General features: G+C 52.7%; 8 protein-coding genes and 1 non-coding gene across 9 annotated transcripts in view; 3 read left to right on the top strand and 6 right to left on the bottom strand.

Annotated features, from left to right (window-relative positions):
* The first annotated feature begins 54 nt into the window (after positions 1–54).
* Positions 55–1,251, top strand: ASPZODRAFT_129478 (hypothetical protein). The gene has a single exon (XM_022722276.1). The coding sequence runs from the start codon at positions 59–61 to the stop codon at positions 896–898; it is 840 nt and encodes a 279-aa protein (XP_022583594.1). The 5' UTR covers positions 55–58; the 3' UTR covers positions 899–1,251.
* Positions 1,252–1,553: 302 nt separating this feature from the next.
* On the bottom strand, positions 1,554–2,717 carry ASPZODRAFT_150029 (hypothetical protein; the record flags this gene model as incomplete). The annotated part of the gene is made up of 5 exons (XM_022725561.1): positions 1,554–1,973; positions 2,037–2,247; positions 2,308–2,426; positions 2,480–2,516; positions 2,542–2,717. The coding sequence occupies 5 exons, from the start codon at positions 2,715–2,717 to the stop codon at positions 1,554–1,556; spliced, it is 963 nt and encodes a 320-aa protein (XP_022583593.1).
* A 150-nt stretch (positions 2,718–2,867) lies between these two features.
* Positions 2,868–4,589, bottom strand: ASPZODRAFT_61316 (hypothetical protein; the record flags this gene model as incomplete). The annotated part of the gene is made up of 4 exons (XM_022728980.1): positions 2,868–2,982; positions 3,044–3,710; positions 3,770–4,296; positions 4,363–4,589. The coding sequence occupies 4 exons, from the start codon at positions 4,587–4,589 to the stop codon at positions 2,868–2,870; spliced, it is 1,536 nt and encodes a 511-aa protein (XP_022583592.1).
* Positions 4,590–5,292: 703 nt separating this feature from the next.
* ASPZODRAFT_129474 (hypothetical protein) lies at positions 5,293–7,312 on the bottom strand. Its single transcript, XM_022722275.1, has 3 exons — positions 7,039–7,312; positions 6,619–6,968; positions 5,293–6,555 (listed from the first exon to the last, which is right to left on the bottom strand). The coding sequence occupies exons 1-3, from the start codon at positions 7,125–7,127 to the stop codon at positions 5,441–5,443; spliced, it is 1,554 nt and encodes a 517-aa protein (XP_022583591.1). The 5' UTR covers positions 7,128–7,312; the 3' UTR covers positions 5,293–5,440.
* A 1,806-nt stretch (positions 7,313–9,118) lies between these two features.
* On the bottom strand, positions 9,119–9,190 carry ASPZODRAFT_t44. The gene has a single exon. It is a non-coding gene; the product is annotated as a tRNA-Arg (tRNA).
* A 931-nt stretch (positions 9,191–10,121) lies between these two features.
* On the top strand, positions 10,122–11,542 carry ASPZODRAFT_91326 (hypothetical protein). The gene is made up of 2 exons (XM_022730421.1): positions 10,122–10,719; positions 10,787–11,542. The coding sequence occupies exons 1-2, from the start codon at positions 10,338–10,340 to the stop codon at positions 11,071–11,073; spliced, it is 669 nt and encodes a 222-aa protein (XP_022583590.1). The 5' UTR covers positions 10,122–10,337; the 3' UTR covers positions 11,074–11,542.
* A 306-nt stretch (positions 11,543–11,848) lies between these two features.
* On the bottom strand, positions 11,849–13,224 carry ASPZODRAFT_129469 (hypothetical protein). Its single transcript, XM_022722274.1, has 2 exons — positions 13,086–13,224; positions 11,849–12,954 (listed from the first exon to the last, which is right to left on the bottom strand). Exons 1-2 carry the CDS (start codon positions 13,156–13,158, stop codon positions 11,954–11,956), a joined length of 1,074 nt encoding a protein of 357 aa, XP_022583589.1. The 5' UTR covers positions 13,159–13,224; the 3' UTR covers positions 11,849–11,953.
* A 498-nt stretch (positions 13,225–13,722) lies between these two features.
* On the top strand, positions 13,723–15,650 carry ASPZODRAFT_129468 (hypothetical protein). Its single transcript, XM_022722273.1, has 2 exons — positions 13,723–14,328; positions 14,390–15,650. Exons 1-2 carry the CDS (start codon positions 13,800–13,802, stop codon positions 15,553–15,555), a joined length of 1,695 nt encoding a protein of 564 aa, XP_022583588.1. The 5' UTR covers positions 13,723–13,799; the 3' UTR covers positions 15,556–15,650.
* Positions 15,651–15,933: 283 nt separating this feature from the next.
* ASPZODRAFT_129467 (hypothetical protein) overlaps positions 15,934–16,493 on the bottom strand; it is a 1,249-nt gene continuing 689 nt past the window's right edge. Inside the window, exon 3 of the mRNA XM_022722272.1 lies at positions 15,934–16,437. Within this exon, the coding sequence (XP_022583587.1) occupies positions 16,140–16,437 (298 nt within the window). The 3' untranslated portion in view covers positions 15,934–16,139. The remainder of the gene's footprint in view (positions 16,438–16,493) is intronic.

The following is a 16,493-nucleotide window of genomic DNA, read 5'->3' as shown; positions in this document are numbered from 1 at the left end:
ACTTTAAAACATGACAGTTTCTCCAAGCTGATATTATCCTTTCTAAACAAAGACCAACATGGAGGCTCTTCGGACAGAACACGCTTTCCAAACCCTCGCCGACAAGGTAGCCATCGTGACGGGCGGGTCTCGCGGGATCGGAGCAGCGATTGCCCTCGAGCTGGCCCGACGAGGAGCCAAGGTTGGTAGAAGCAAAACAAAAACGGGGACTTGCATTATCACTAATGAAAAGGTCGCCATCACATATACATCATCGAGCAGCACGAAACTGGTCGAGTCCCTGATCGAGCAGATCCATGAGTTCCATCCCTCCTCGGCTATCGGCGTGCAGGCGGACCTGCGCGAGGTCTCGTCGCCGCAAAGGATCGTCCAGAAAGTCCTGCAAGACTTGCACACGGCCCATATCGATATACTTGTCAACAATGCCGGGGTAGAAATGGTCAAGCCCTTCCACGAGGTGACATCCGATGACTTTGCGTTGGTATTCGAGACCAACGTGCGAGCGCCGCTGTTGATGATGCAGGCGGTGCATCCGTACCTGCGGGCTCCCGGGCGGGTCATCAACATTGGCTCTGTCGGGAGCCGGCATGGGTTCCGGGATCTGTCGGCTTATTGTGCGTCCAAGTCGGCGCTGGAGGGGATGACACGGTGCTGGGCGACGGAGCTGGGCGGGGCCGGCCACACGGTCAACACGGTCAACCCGGGCCCCGTGGAGACGGAGATGATCTGGAAGATCCCGAAGGAGATTGTGAAGATGCAAATGGACCAGACGCCCGTCGAGAACCGGATGGCCAAGGTGGGCGATGTGACGCAGATTGTTGCCTGGCTGGCGGGGGGGGAAAGTGGATGGGTGACGGGACAGGCGATCTGCGCCAGTGGGGGGTGGGCGATGTATTAAGGAAAGATATTGCTAAGAAATCACTGTAAGAAATCACGAAACGCAAATAAATCTAAGACTATCTGGATCTTGTCTGTCGCTCTTCAGGATAGGAACGGGAGTGTCGGCGACGGTGGTGATGGCCTGTCTGGTCCTGGCGTTGTGTCGAGGGACGATCACGGTCCCTGCGTCTTGTCCACGAGCGAGGAGGGAATCGAAAGAGACAAAAGTAGGTTCTCATGTTGCTTTATGGAGGATGAAGGGGGAGAGAGAGGCAGAAGAGGGAGAAGAAGAAGAGGGGGAAGAGGGAGAGAGATAAGAGGAAGAAGAAGAGAGGAAATAGGGTCATGTGTTGTGCACATGACTTGGTCTGCCTGACAGCCTTATATTGAATGTTTTGAAACTTGCCTTGTGAATGATTCACTATCAAATCAACCCATTTCCGATGTCTTCCACAGAACGTCAGGATCATCTCTCATCTCTGTGATTAATACTCTATACTATCTTAATAGCATACCCATGGAAACCGCCCCGAGTTCTCGTTCTCCTCCGAACACGCACTAGAGACAGGCATGGTCTAAAGCACGACTGTGAGAAGCGCCCTTATTCCTTGGTTACAGTCTAATTTATGATAGATAATTGGTAACCCTATTCCTCGAGATATACTATATTAGTACTATGTACTAACGTTGAATCGATAAACCCCCCCCCTCTCCAAACAAACGAGCTCAAATCCCCCCCCCCGACTCTGGACCTCTCTCCGAAACTCATCCAAAGACCCCCTGAATAAATCACTCCCGTCATAATGAATCGGAATAGTCACCCCCGGGCCAATCTTGCGAATGAGCTCCACCCCCTGCTTCCCATCCATGGACATCCTCATCGACAAGGCCCCCATCCGCGGCGAGGGTACACTCACCGACCCGAGATGCACGAGCATGAGGTCCACATGTTTGTACCGTGTTTTGATCTCCTCGTGCAGCTTGTTGTCGAATAATGTGTCGCCCGTGATGTACATGGTATACCCTATTTGCAGGTCGTTGCTCGTCTGTCCTGCTGGTCCGTACCCTAGTTCAACCATGAAGCCGTGGGTTTCCTATCGATCAGTGTCTTGAAAAAAGCATAATCAAGTGTAGGTGAATGTATAGGGTAGATGTACTGTAGGACCATGTTTCCCCGGGACAGCCGTAACCCTCCATCTAGGCTGGAGACGAGCCCCCCCCTTCTTGACATTAACCAAAACACCCTCGTAAGCGTCTAGTCCGTACACGGTCGTAAAGGGGTCGCAGAGAGCCGAACGGGCGGATTTGGTGGTTATAATGGGGATGTCTCGCCGGATGGACGATTCGATCAGTCGGTCAAAGTGTTCTCTACATACATACATAAGTACATACATAATAGATGATAGATAATAGATGATGATGACTTGCCTATGGTAGTGGGAAAGGAGAATGGCGTCAATCCGAGGCATTTCCTCTAGGAATATCGCTGGGTCGATTCGTCGCGTGGAAAGTGTGTGAGTTCTTGTTCCGGCACGGATGAAGGTGGGCTATCCTTTATTAACATATCATATAACTAGATGGGTATGAGGTGGGTGTTTACATCAGTCATTAGACGGATCCCTTCCCATTCTCTATCACTTTTTAGTAGTGCATCTCGCATACTACATATATACTAACATGATAACTGTGGCTGCCCCCACGTAGAATAAAGAGGCGTTTTCATCTCCGGAAGACGAGGAATGGACTTTGGTTTCCTTTGGGCCAGGGAGGGATGGCGATGTCGGGCCGTTTTGGAGAGACGGTTTGGTCGAGGTAGGGTCTATCACAAAGTGTTGCATCGTTATAGTAAATACAGTAAAATATAGTAAAGTAAGAAGTAATACAGTAATGTATAGTTATGATATTGACACTTCGTTAAAAAAAAATGTGGCATGACGTTTCATTGCGTATGTAGTATGTAGGATGTGGTATGTCTACGAACCATGTCACTAACAAATTCCATGGGTCTTGCCCGTCTTGCCCTGCAGAGAGTGCTTCTCGCCCTTGTAGTGCGGGTGGTTGTGGCGGGCCTTGTGCGAGTTGATGCCGTGGGCTTGGACGTGCCTGGAATGATTAGTTTAAGCGGTACTTCATTTCCACTTCATACCAGAGACAATTAACTTACGAAGTGTACTTCTCCACCATGTCCTTGTCCATGGCATCCAGGGTCTTGAGAGCAAGGCGGATGTCCTGCAGCAGGAGGTTGCAGCGGCTCAGGGAAAAGTCCTCACGGACAACCACACGCATCATCTTGAGGCTGCCGCTGTGAGGCGCCATGGTGTACGCGGGGACCACCCAGCCGCGCTCGCGCAGCGAGTGGGCGAGAGCGAACTCGTCGTATTGTGTATCGCGCTCGGCGGGCAGCCGGAAGGCAACAAGGGGTAGCCCTTTGCCACCACCCTGGCTCATGATGATGAAGCCCAGCTCCGTCAGCTGGGCAGACAGGTAGTCTGCCACACGGGTCAGGTTGGTCATGATGGAGCGGTAGCCGTGCTTGCCCAGGCGGATCATCTGGTAGTACTGGCCGATCACCTGCGAGGCACCCTTGGAGAAGTTAAGGGTGAAACTCGCCTGCTCTGCACCCAGGTAGTTGATGTTGAACACCAGCTCCTGCGGCAGGTACTCGGGCGACCGCCACACCACCCAGCCCACGCCCGGGTACACCAGGCCATATTTGTGGCCGGAGACGTTGATCGAGACCACCTTCTCCAGACGGAAGTCCCACTCGAGGTTGGGGGCGACGAAGGGGGCGACGAAGCCACCGCTAGCGGCATCGATATGAATAGGGCAGTCTAGATTAGAGCATATTAATATCGAGGCAGTCGGGGAAAGTGGAGTATGTAGAGCTCACCTAATCCGCGCTCGATCAAAAGATCGTTGATGGCCTTGGCATCTTCATACTCGCCCGTATAGGTGGTGCCAAGGATGACACAGATACCGATGGTGTTCTCATCGACGAGATCAACGGCCTCCTTGGGATCAATGACATAGCGATCCTCGGTACAATAGACATACTTCTCCTCGACATCGAAGTAGCGGGCGGCCTTCTCCCAGCAGACCTGGACGGCACTGTTCATGATGATGTTGGGACGGGAGTAGTCCTTCCCCTCGGCCTTGCGCTTGTTCTGCCAGCGCTTCTTCATGGCGAGCGTGCCCAGCATGATGGCCTCGGAGGAGCCGATGGTGGAGGTGCCCATGGCGTGGTCCGAGTCGCTGTCCGTGGGGGCGTTGAACAGACGGGCAATCATGTTGACGCATCGGTTCTGAATCTCCGCCGACTGCGGGTACTCTTCGTAGTCGATGAAGTTCTTACTGAACGACTCGGTCATGAGCTTCTCGGCCTCATCTTCCATATACGTGGTGACGAAACTCGCAAGACTAGACAAGAGTTGTTAGATAGCACTCAACGAAACAAAACAAAACAAAACACCAAAGTAGACCTACTTGAGCATCGGGTTCCCGTCCAGACTGAGTTCATCCTTGATCATCCGATAGGCAACCTCACGGGGCATCTCCCGCTCGGGCATCTCGTTCTGCGGCAGCTCCGTGGCCGCAAAGCGAGTGCCGTACACGCTCGTCAGGAATTCGTCGTTCTCCAGCTGGACGCCCGCCACGCCGTCGGTGACGGCAGCGACGTCGTCGTCTTTGCGGACGGTGGCGAGGTGGACCATGATGAAAACGATAAAGACGATAAAGACGATGAAATAAGATGAAATAAGATGGAATAAATTCAGATGAGACTCTTGGTAAGACGGCTTGGCCAGGAATAAATAAGAAGAAACAATGCCAGGGGAGCTTTTGAGGACTGCGTAGGACTAGGGGGTCCTTCCTCCCTCCACCTCCCTCAGTGCTAAGCACTCCACTAACGTGCCCAGTCGATGTCATCGTGGCCTGGTCCTGTCTTGCCCCCAGTACGCATGGGTTGACGATTCGCTGGTGTCTCTCTTGCCCCGCGGCTAGAGCGATTCAGCTGTGGTAGTCGGTGGAGATGCAGATCAAGTCTTGTCTTGATACTAATAGTACTACCTACTCCGTACACAGTACTACTACTGCTGCTGCTGCTACACAGTGCTGCTACATACGGAGCATACAGATACTCCGTATCTGGTAGGTTACTGAATACTTTCATCACTCTATACCTACTCAATCACATTCTATTCTATCCTAGTATCTATCCTCGGTTTGCTGACAACGTCACAGTGGACCAGATACTAAATGCCCCTCTTCTTCCCCTCTGTGGCGTTGGCGCGATATCGTGGACGAAACAACGCGGCCGATTCTGGGCTATTCTGGTCCTATTGAATCCCTGGGCCTCTAGACTATTGATTAATTACTCAATCACTACATGATAGTCTGTAACTATGTAGTAGGTAGTATTGCCGTACTATTATTGTTATGTTATTACTCCGTACTCCGTCCTGTGTAGACATGAAACATGTTGATACATAACTATTAACTAACTACTACATGGCCCAAGGGTAAAATCGTCATCACACCTGTTTATCTTCTTTTCTTCCTTTCTTTATTTTTTCTCCCCCTTGACCTTGCGTTTCAGCCAGCCCAGGAAGCCGCCACTCTTCTTGCGCTCGGTTTTATCCGACTCGATCTTCTTGGCCGGAGCTGACGTCGACTCCGTCGCAACGGCGGCAGATGGAGCAAGCTCAGGTCCAGTGGTTACAGCAGGGGCTGGAGGAGAGACTTGGGCGGCCCCAGTGGCGGCAGCGCCTGCCCCCGCCGCAGAGGCTACACCGACTGTCTCGGGAGCTGTCTTGGGCACGTCCGCCTCCGCAGCGACCGCGGGGGCAGCTTCCGCCTGCTCGCCGGTCGTGATCTGCTTGATCGCTTCTTCGTGCGTCTTGATCTTGTCTTCGGCGCGCTGCAGCTGCTCCTTTTGTTCAGAGGTGGCTGCTGCTGGCGCGGTTGCAGTAGCGGCTGCTGCAGAAGAATCCTCCGCGGGGGCCTCCACAGATGCAACTTCAGGAGCTGCTGCTGTGACAGGCTCTGGAACACCCGCCGATAGTGCAGTCGGCGCCACGGTCGCCTGCGTGGTCGACTCCTCCGACTGGATCGCACCCACGCCCGCGGCCGCTCCCACGCCCGCCAGCGCACCACCCGCGACCAGGGCCTCGGGCACCTGAGAGGTCGAGGTTGTCTTCTCAGAGCTGACGGGCGGCACCGCAGCCTCAGCGGGACCAGACTGCTGGTCGAGCGCGCTGGCCGTCACGTCCTGGTCGGCGGAGGCAGCCGCCACGACGGCGGGCGACGCGGCTCCCGAGACTGGGAACTCGCCGGGCAGCTTGCTGGTCGACTTGGGTGCGACGAGAGCTTCGGTTGTGGCAGCAGTCGCAGCCTCGGGCTGAGCATCCAGCACCGGCTCGTCCACCTTGGGCATCTTGTGTGGCTTGGTCTCCTCCTTGGCGAACAACGGGGTCTCGTACGGCCGCTTCGAGTGACTGGCCAGTCCGCTGGCATCCAGACTCTCGGAGGGAATGGCCGCAGCCTCGGTGTCGGTAGTCGACGCTGTCGTGGCAGGCATCTCCTTGGGGCGCTCGGGGATCGAAGAAACGGCGGCCACGGGTGCGACCGTCTCGGGGATCAAGTTGGACTCTTTCACGGCGGCGTCGGTGGAAATGGTCCCTAAGTCCCGTCAGTGATTTTGAACCATCGAATTTGCTATTGTCCTCTTCTTTAATGACGCACCTGTTTCCTCGGGCGCCGCAGCGTCGAGGGAAGTTAACTGGCCTGCTTTGGAAGCCTGAACCTTGTCGACAGCGTCTTGGATGGACTGCGGCTTGGTCTCCAGCGCATCATCAACAGGAGCTGCTACAGGAGCTGCTACAGGAGCTGCCTCCGTGATGTTTTCCTTGGGCGCTGCCTCCGCAGGCGCCTCTGTCAACGCAGGCGCAGCAGCAGATGGGGTTTTCGTGGTCGCGTCAGGGGCAATGGTGGGAGCAGCAGCAGTGGCGGCCTGGGGGGCATCGGTCGACTCGGCGCCGCTGTTGCCTTCTTCGCCGTACATCTGGCGATCCTCGACTTCATGGCCTGGGGAGCTTCTCTCCGATTAGTGATGTCCATTGCACAGATGGATCGATCGACGGCAAAATGGAAAGAGAGCGTTACACAATGTTCTTGACATCAGAGGCAACCTTCTTAACGGCTCCGGCGCCACCCTTCTTGCCCTTGGCCTTCTTTCCTCCTTTCTTAGCCATTGTGATGAGAGATGTGAGAGTGGGTGTGGTTCTGTTTTGGGGGGATGCGATCGCGTTTTTGGTAAGGGGAGAAAAAAGAAGGCGACCGTTGAGAACACGTCGAAGGGTCAACCGGTCGCGTGTCTGGTTCGGAGATGAGGTCAAGTAAGGGATGCGGGCTACGACAATCACGTAAGAACCACGGAGGAGGCAAACTCGATCGAGAGATGGAGCAGGCGAAGCCTCAGGACTCAGTTCTACCAGTTAACTAGCAATCAATTACTCTGCAGTCTCGAATCTGTAGCTGATGCTCCACTGTTTCGCAAATTTCCCACCGACTTTAGCTCGTCGTGGTGGGACGTTCGCAGCCTCCCCCACTCCATCCCTCCTTCACCTCTCAGTGAGTACGAAGTCCCCTATTCTTGTGAAGAACGACGGATCCGGACAGTCTGGATGGTGGAGGTGAGACGGATGCATACAGGGGAATTGAAAATAACTCCTCTGGGGGAGATCATACAGAGTGCACTAGAAGATCTTCGATTCTTCAGGTGCCTGACACTATTAATGCTTGCGGATCTTGGCTACAGCAGCTAATGTGCGTCAGACGCAGGGCATTTTAGTGAGGACAGAGTATTAGTAGGTAGTATACAACGGAATACTCCAGAGTATACAGAGTAGATAATATGAGTGATGTTTATTTTTAATTATTGGTGTTAATAGGATACTCAGCCTATTCCTACTGGCCTATAACTACCTATACTACCTATACTACCTATACTACCTATATATACATTTAGTACTCCTGCCATAGATCAATCGAATATAATAATTAAACTGATAGCCAATTCTTCTTTTCTCCTCCTATCCACTGAAAATAAATATCTCGCACATCAACAGCCGATAATCTATACTTCATAGTATGGATACTTAGATATAGTCAAGTACTACATATATAAAATCCAAGCTTCAACAGATCCTAGTATTACTACATCGAAGCATACTAAATTCTATTTAAAACCCAGTACATACACTTACTATTTACATAGTAACTACCCACAGAGTAACTAATGACTACCGACTACCTCTACGAGTCCACTGCATGACTAGATCCATCAATAGCCGATCCAAACAACCCCTGTTGATGTACCTACCATGTACTCTACCTACCCAAGTAATAAACCGCGCAACGGGCGCTTACGACAAAGCCAGTCGGGACAGAGGAGCGTTATGTACGGAGTAGAGGAACAGATCTCCAATTTCTACCCGATCAAATCGTGTCTGCCAGTGTTAGGCCACCAAAGGGAATCACTACTATTGCCACGTACTACATATGCGCCAGGCAAGGCAATCGACGGGGGATCGCAATTCGATTGGTAGCTCCCTCTCGTAAGAACATGCCTCAAGAGGCCTGTAAGCTCTCGGTCTGTCAGGTCACAGAGTACAGGTCTACTGGTACATTTGCTTGGCTCATAATTATGTAAGAGAGTCGACTCATAGTTAACTAGGTATGTAGTACTAGTTACTACAGAGTACTACCAGTACTACCTCGATAGTCAATGCTACCCTATTATATGTAATAGTGGGTACATTAGTTACATCAACACTTCTAGTAATAGCAAGATAGATATATAATCAGGTAACTACATAGTAGTTAACTAGTACGAATACTCCGTACTTCTCTCTACCTGTAATTAAGATCATCCACAAAGCTTAACCGTGCAGGGCCGAGCAAAATCTGCAAGGAGACACATGATGCCTTGACTGGCTTGCGTGCCAATCGTAGCTGTAAATCCCCCGTATTTCTCCAGGCTCGAGTCTCCGGATCTGCAGGAAGGCTGCATAGTCGTATCCTGGGCCATGCGTGGCAAGCTGACCGCCAAGTACGGAGTAGCATATAGCATACTGTAGTCAAAAATTGATGAGGTAGGTGTACAGTACAGAGAGAGTAAGTAGGTACTCTCTCTACTTTCTCTGTATCTACTCTACTACCTCTCTGTATAGAAAAAAAAATATGACCTACGCAGGATTCGAACCTGCAATCTCTTGATCCGTAGTCAAGCGCCTTACCATTGGGCCAGCAGGCCTTGTTGAAAGCAGTCGCCAAAGATAGCCTCATATTCTAACCATAAGATAGAAGCCGACCGAAACGCTCACCGGAACGAACGTGCCGGGTGGGGGCACCCGATGACATCGTTGGTTTCTTCCTCGCTTGAGAATCCACGGATTCGCCTGCACAATGCACATAATGTTCATTATTATCGCCGCCCCGTTTGCCCATGACAAGATTCCACTAGTCATATCAATTATGGATGACGCCGTTGCCTTCTGGAAAAAGAATCGGATATCCGGCTTGCTCCGTCCGTGTTCACCGTGGCGCCTTTACGGAGTACAGTCCGCAGCCATAGTTAGAGCAAATCTATACAACTTCATACTAGGTACACTTGTCTTGCCTAGTCACCGAGTACGGAGTCCCGATGGAGTAGAAGTTCACGATCAGGAACAGAGTCTATTCTACTGTTCAGATATTTGGCTGACAGGATCTGCGCTTAATTCGCGCACAGCCTGCCTTGCCCTGACTCTCCGTGGAGTCTCCAGAGACGATCCAAGTGCACTGGCTCCATACGTCGGAACACGGGCGTGGGTACCATCCAACGATGACAACGAGTTGGCAATTTGCCCACAATAATAATCAAATTGCCATTGCCTCTCGGTGAATCCGTCCTCGCGATAACCCGGGTTCAATTGCTCGTTCGCTCACTCGTCCCCCTGCCGGATTGGGTCCCGGCCAATTCACTTGCTCCGGTTCTTCTCGTCAGACAGACTTCCCTTCCATTCCTTCTCCCCCCCCCCCCCCCCCCCCCTCCCCCCCCCCCCCCCCCCCCCCAAGAGTCTCCGTCCCTCCCTTCTTATCTACCTATCTTTACCCACCCTCGATTCGTGTCCCTCGTTTCCTATATTACTATTGACTTCCTCCTCCTTTTCTCTTCCCCCCCCCCCCCCCTCTCCTTCCTCCTTCCCCCCCCTCTCTCCTCCCCTCTCTCTCTCCTCCCAATTCCTGGTCTGGGCAAACGATGATCACGCGCTTCCTACACACAGCCGCCTACCGTTCGTGCTCGCACTCCCTCTGCGTTCGTTCCCATTGCGGGAGTCGTCTGCTGCCGTGAGAGTTACGTGACGAAAAAGACGCTCGACATTGCAACACGTTTCGAAACGAGAACATCCCTCGCAACCATGTCCTTCCGAGACTCCTTCCGCCGGGTCTTCCACCGCCGCTCGAACAGCTCCAATCCCAAGTCCAATTCCAAAGGCAAAGGCAATGGCATCAAGATCGAATACTACCGGCGCGGCGAGGTGCCCCGGTCCAAATTCCGCGGGCCCTTCAACCCGGAACACCAGAAGATGCTGGCCGCGTGGTCGTTCGAGAACGCCATGGGCCCTCCTCGAACCTGCTCCATGGACCTGTCGTTGTCGCCCTGTGCAACCCTGGGCGAGAATGTGTGCCCCCTTGACACTCGAATGATGATGGCCGACGAAGAGGTGGATCCGCTTGCAGATGCTGCACCCGATGCCACTGCCCGCCTGTTCCTCGATGCGGTGGTGCAACCGTCTGATGGTATGTTCTGTCTGTTTTTTCTTGGCGGTGGAAAGAAGTGGCCTTGGGCTAACCGTTGTTTTGTTAGCTTCCATCACTGTCTCTCACGACGAATACGCCCCGGATCGTCAAGCAGACTCGGGCTCCCAGTCCTCGGCCACCGCCGTCGATCCCGACAGCTTCAATGGTTCCATGGCCACCTTGCTGCCCGAACCGCTCGACGCTCGTCGCCGCGATTCCATCGCCCTCATCAAGGAGACAATCCGCTATACGTCGCCGTTGCCCGCCATGTCGCCCAAGGCTGTCACCCCTCACATGCCATTTTCACCAGACGAACTGGCCCGGGCACTGCACGCCGTGCAGCTCTACGCATAGATCAGTTTCACAATCCTCGCCTCACTGAATCTTGGTCCTGGAATGGTTTTACGAATTTCCTTCCTTACTTTTACACTATTTTATTTATTCATTTTATTCGTCCCCCCCCCTCATATCATCAACGCCTCTAGAAGGGGCACACACGCTTTTCCTTTTTTTTTTTTTTCTTGGCATTCACAAGGCCAGATGCATCGATAAAGTGTGATACAATGTTTCATCGATGTTCTTGTGTTTGTCCGCCCTGGGGTCTCATTCCGCGCCAAGAGAAACGCATTCTGCCAAGAGGCGAGGGACAAGCCCTGGAGTCTCTTCCTTTCTACCCTTTTTTGAGCGAATACCCTTGCCCTTGCATTCGAATCTTACATTTTACCTCGGAGGACTTCTGGTCTCCTCTGCTACAAGCGTTGCATTGCTCTTTTGAGAATGTACAGTATACATAGACATAGAAACAATTGAAAGAAAATAAAACAACAATAAATCTCAAGAAAAGAATGTACTATGGAGTAATATAAGCCTAAGTATTTATCCATAGAAATTGGGTACCAGGTCCGCAACCGGATATGTACCAAGCCTTGCAAGAACGCGTAGCAGATTAGTTGTCCAGCCTGACAGATTTACATACTACATAACTGGTTACTGTAGATATCCTGGTTACTACCCAGGAACTCTGAACAGTGCAAGGATGCCCGACGATCATTACGTCGGGATCGGCGGGCCGGATTCGTCTAGAAGGATGGCACATGCTGGCTTAGTAGTTAGTATTATGCCTAGATATGCGCTTAGTAACTATTAGTATGTACTAGGTAGCTAGCTAATTGCCTGATTATTCTCTAGTATATACTTGGATACTGTAGAGATATACTGTAGTGTAGATAGATTGTTAATCCTCCTGCGTGACCGACATATCCAGAACCTCGACCCTGCCTCTCCCCCTGGTCTCGTTGCCGACAAACTCGTTGAGGGTCTTGAATGCCCCCGGCTCCGCGAAGCCGACGACCTCCCACTCGTCGCCGGCGAGGTCCTGCGACTCCACGGACTCGAACAGGCTGAGGATCTTGTCCTTGACCGTGCCGGGGGTCTTGGAAGTGGACGGCTCGGCTTCAGATGCGCCATCCTCCTCCTCCTCCGACCCATGATGTTGTTTATTTGCTCCCTTTCCCTTCCCGGACTTCCCGCCCTTCTTCGATTTCGATCCTCCTCGGTGGTCTCCGCCCGTCGAGGAGGGTGTTGTCTCCTTCGCACCCGCCCCGCCAGCCGTCTTGACGGCCTGTTTCAGTAAAGAGATAGGACAGGTCACCCGCAGCCGCATCCGCGCTCGCATCACAGGGATCGGTTGCCATGCGATCAGCGCCTTCATGGCGTCCAGAGCCTGGCTCTTGGCTGACTTGTTGGGCGCGAATCCCGTCCAGAGCGGTTTCCGCGGCATCTTGGTGCTGCTGCTGACGTCCTCAGGTGCCCCGTTGTTGTCTTCGCTCTGCGCCGGCGGCTGCGGCTGCGGCTGCTGCTGCTGTCCACTCGCTGAGCTGAGCTGGTCGAGCGCCTTGGAGATCATCCCGGGGGTATACACGCGTTTCGTCGTCGGGTCGACCAGCCGTGACGAGACAATATCCAGGACTTCCTTCTCCACGCGCTCGAGAATCTCCTTGCGCTCCCGCTCACCCACCTGCACCTCGCCCTTGAGCAGGATCTCTTGTCGCACCTCGTCTAGCGGTGTGTCTTTACCAAAGGCTTTGATCAACTCGGCGGACGGCGCGGTCTGCGCCTTGGATACAGACAGGAAGACCGTCGGCACTTGCAACACATTATCAAGGTCTGTCTCTGCCCCAGACCGGTATTCGAGGAGTTTGTTTTTGTAGCATGCGAGCTCGAACCGTTTTTTCCCTGCGTTTATAAAAAGAAAAAAAAAACCAAATTGTTAGCGGGGTTGCGAAGCGGGGTGGGCGCGGCAATTTAGTAGAAGGCTTTGCTTCTCACGGTGTCAACATGCCAGCCACTGTAGGCCCAAGACATACCCTTTTTTAACCGGACGACCGACACATTTGTGAATTTGATCTGGTTCGATGGCTGGTTGATTCCGACGGGCATCGTGGCTGATTGTTCGTAGAAAAGCGTTATAGACCTTAGGCCCAAGGTAGAGAGATGAAAAAAAACGAGACAACAGAAGAAAGAAGCTTATTATTAGTATGTAACACAATCCACGGCTTCGGGTATCACTCTATCCAGAATCAAGCCTGCAACAAAGTCGGCAACAAAGTCGGCAGCAGTATACTACTAAGAGTATCTTTGCCTGAAGCAAAAGCGTCATTCTTCTGCGACTTTTCCCTTCTCCGTTAGCGTGTCCTCGTGACCATGGCTGACTCATCGACGTGTGATACCCGGCTCTGATTGGTTGCCCCTGCATGATCCACCAGCCATCCGCTTATCAGGGCCCCCGGAGTCGTCCGTCGTCATCGCTCCTCACTCCCTCCTCATCTCTCTGCTGTCTCGAGGTACGCTGGTGAATCATCAGCCTGTCTCGACGATTCGATATATACATTTCAATATATATCTCTTCTTGGATATATTCTTCCTCCTCATTCATAGAGGTAAGTGTCTGCCCTTCACCGTTTGTTTCTAGCTTGTTCTCCGTACTGATCGGTGCCTGCCTAGCCCTCACGACCAAGGTCCTTGCCATCGAATTCATCCATTTAATCCCTCTTTATCATCACAGGATTCTCTGATCGAAGATGAGGTTTGGTGTGTCGTCCACCCTCCTGCTGGGGGCTGGAGTGGCTTCTGCTGCCGCTCCCCCGTACCAGCAGATTCTCGACATGCCCAAGCACGGTGTGGAGAGCGTTGCCAAGCCTCTGCAGGATTTCCACGACCAGGTCAAGTCCGGCTTTGAGAGCTTTTCCAAACCCATCCACAAACTCGAAGAGCAGCTGAAGACCCTTTCCGATGAGGCTCGCCAGCTTTGGGAGGAGGTCTCCAACGCCTTCCCTGACTCGTTCGACCATTCGCCCGTCTTCTCCCTGCCCAAGAAGCATACTCGCCGCCCCGATTCCCACTGGGACCATGTTGTCCGTGGATCAGATGTGCAGAGCATCTGGGTCACGGGTGCCAATGGTGAGAAGGAGCGAGAGATCGATGGTCGTCTTGAGACCTATGATCTCCGAGTCAAGAAGGTTGACCCGACCGCTCTCGGTGTGGACCCTGGTGTCAAGCAGTACTCCGGTTATCTCGACGATAACGAGAACGATAAGCACCTCTTCTACTGTAAGTTTTTCCATTTTATCTATTATTCTCTTTCCAGAATCAAGGCTAATTCGTAAAATAGGGTTCTTCGAATCTCGCAATGACCCCGAGAACGACCCTGTGGTCCTCTGGCTGAACGGTGGTCCTGGTTGCTCTTCTCTGACTGGATTGTTCATGGAGCTGGGACCCAGCTCGATCAACGCCGAGATCAAGACCGTCTACAATGACTTCTCGTGGAACTCCAATGCCTCGGTGATCTTCCTCGACCAGCCGGTCAATGTTGGTTACTCCTACAGTGGGTCCTCGGTCAGCGACACTGTCGCTGCCGGTAAGGATATCTACGCGCTGCTCTCGCTCTTCTTCAAGCAGTTCCCCGAGTATGCCAAGCAGGACTTCCATATTGCGGGCGAGTCCTATGCTGGCCACTATATCCCCGTCTTCACCTCGGAGATTCTCTCCCACAAGAAGCGCAACATTAACCTCAAGTCCGTGCTTATCGGCAACGGCCTGACCGATGGTCTGACTCAGTACGAGTACTACCGCCCCATGGCATGCGGTGAGGGTGGCTACCCTGCCGTTCTCGACGAGGCTAGCTGCCAGTCCATGGACAACGCCCTCCCGCGCTGTCTGTCGCTGATCGAGTCCTGCTACAGCAGCGAGAGCGCTTGGACGTGCGTGCCTGCCTCCATCTACTGCAACAATGCCCTCCTCGCGCCCTACCAGCGCACTGGACAGAACGTCTACGATGTCCGTGGCAAGTGCGAGGACTCAAGCAACCTCTGCTACAAGGGACTCGGCTACGTCTCCGACTACCTCAACCAGCCCGAGGTTCTCGAGGCTCTGGGCGCTGAGGTCGAGGGTTATGACTCCTGCAACTTTGACATTAACCGCAACTTCCTCTTCCACGGTGACTGGATGAAGCCATACCACCGTCTCGTGCCTGGTATCCTCGAGCAGATCCCCGTCCTGATCTACGCCGGTGACGCCGACTTCATCTGCAACTGGCTCGGCAACAAGGCCTGGGCCGAGGCCCTCGAGTGGCCCGGCCAGGAGAAGTTCGCCGCGGCTGAGCTCGAAGATATCCTCATTGTTGACAATGAGCACAAGGGCAAGAAGATCGGCCAGATCAAGTCCCACGGCAACTTCACCTTCATGCGTATCTACGGTGGCGGCCACATGGTCCCCATGGACCAGCCGGAGGCCAGTCTCGAGTTCTTCAACCGCTGGCTCCGCAATGATGAGTTTTAAGCAGGCTATCATTTTTCCGTCTTGACTACTGCCTTTTTTGTGTTGATGGTTGATAATCCTTTGTCCTGCCTTTTGCTTACGAATATTAACTAAGATCGCAATGGAATAAATCATAGCATTATACATTTGTGTACCTTGTAGGTTTCGTAGGTCGAGTTACCTTAATTTTATGAATTATCCGAGCAAGCATATCATGTTTCTCGTACGGACATCGCCCATGACCCAAGTCTTGTACTGAGGGCCTTTTTTTTACCTTGAGCAATGCAAGGCGTGGTATTGAAGGCTAGTTCTTCATGTAGTGCCAGACTAGAGGCGATACGAAAAGAATCAGATGTATGGAAATGCGACGTAGGGAAAGAAAATAAAAAGCCCAGGGAGTTCTAGTGTATTGGTATGATATTCATTTTATTTTCTGAGACCGGTGTCCTTTTTGGAAACATTTCACAAACACCACATCATGTAAGGTCCCGAGGGGCGGCAAAACAACGAAGAACCCCCAAACCCATTCCAGCAAGTAAAGAGGAACACACACATATCCGTGACGAGGGGAAACGTAGGAATTTTGAAAGAAAGAGGCGTAAGGCTTAGCCCTTCTTCTTGCTGACACCGACGGTGCGGCCACGGCGACCAGTGGTCTTGGTGTGCTGGCCGCGCACGCGGAGGCCCCAGTAGTGACGGAGACCGCGGTGGGAGCGGATCTTCTTGAGGCGCTCAAGGTCCTCACGGAGCTTGCTGTCCAGACCGTTGGAGACAACCTGGGAGTCCTTGCCGTCGGTGATGTCACGCTGTCTGTTCAGGAACCACGAGGGGATCTTGTACTGAGTCGGGGACTGCATGATGGTGACGATACGCTCGAGCTCTTCGGTGGTAAGTTCACCAGCACTAGAAATCAAAACAGTCAGCTTGGCTCTTCTCTTTTCTTTAATTTTCATTGCCGT

The sequence above is a fragment of the Penicilliopsis zonata genome, assembly GCF_001890105.1.
Source record: "Penicilliopsis zonata CBS 506.65 unplaced genomic scaffold ASPZOscaffold_3, whole genome shotgun sequence".
In the NCBI taxonomy this organism is placed as follows: Eukaryota; Fungi; Ascomycota; class Eurotiomycetes; order Eurotiales; family Aspergillaceae; genus Penicilliopsis; species Penicilliopsis zonata.
Note: the sequence above shows the minus strand (reverse complement) of the source record. Positions and strands in the feature narration are given on the sequence as shown.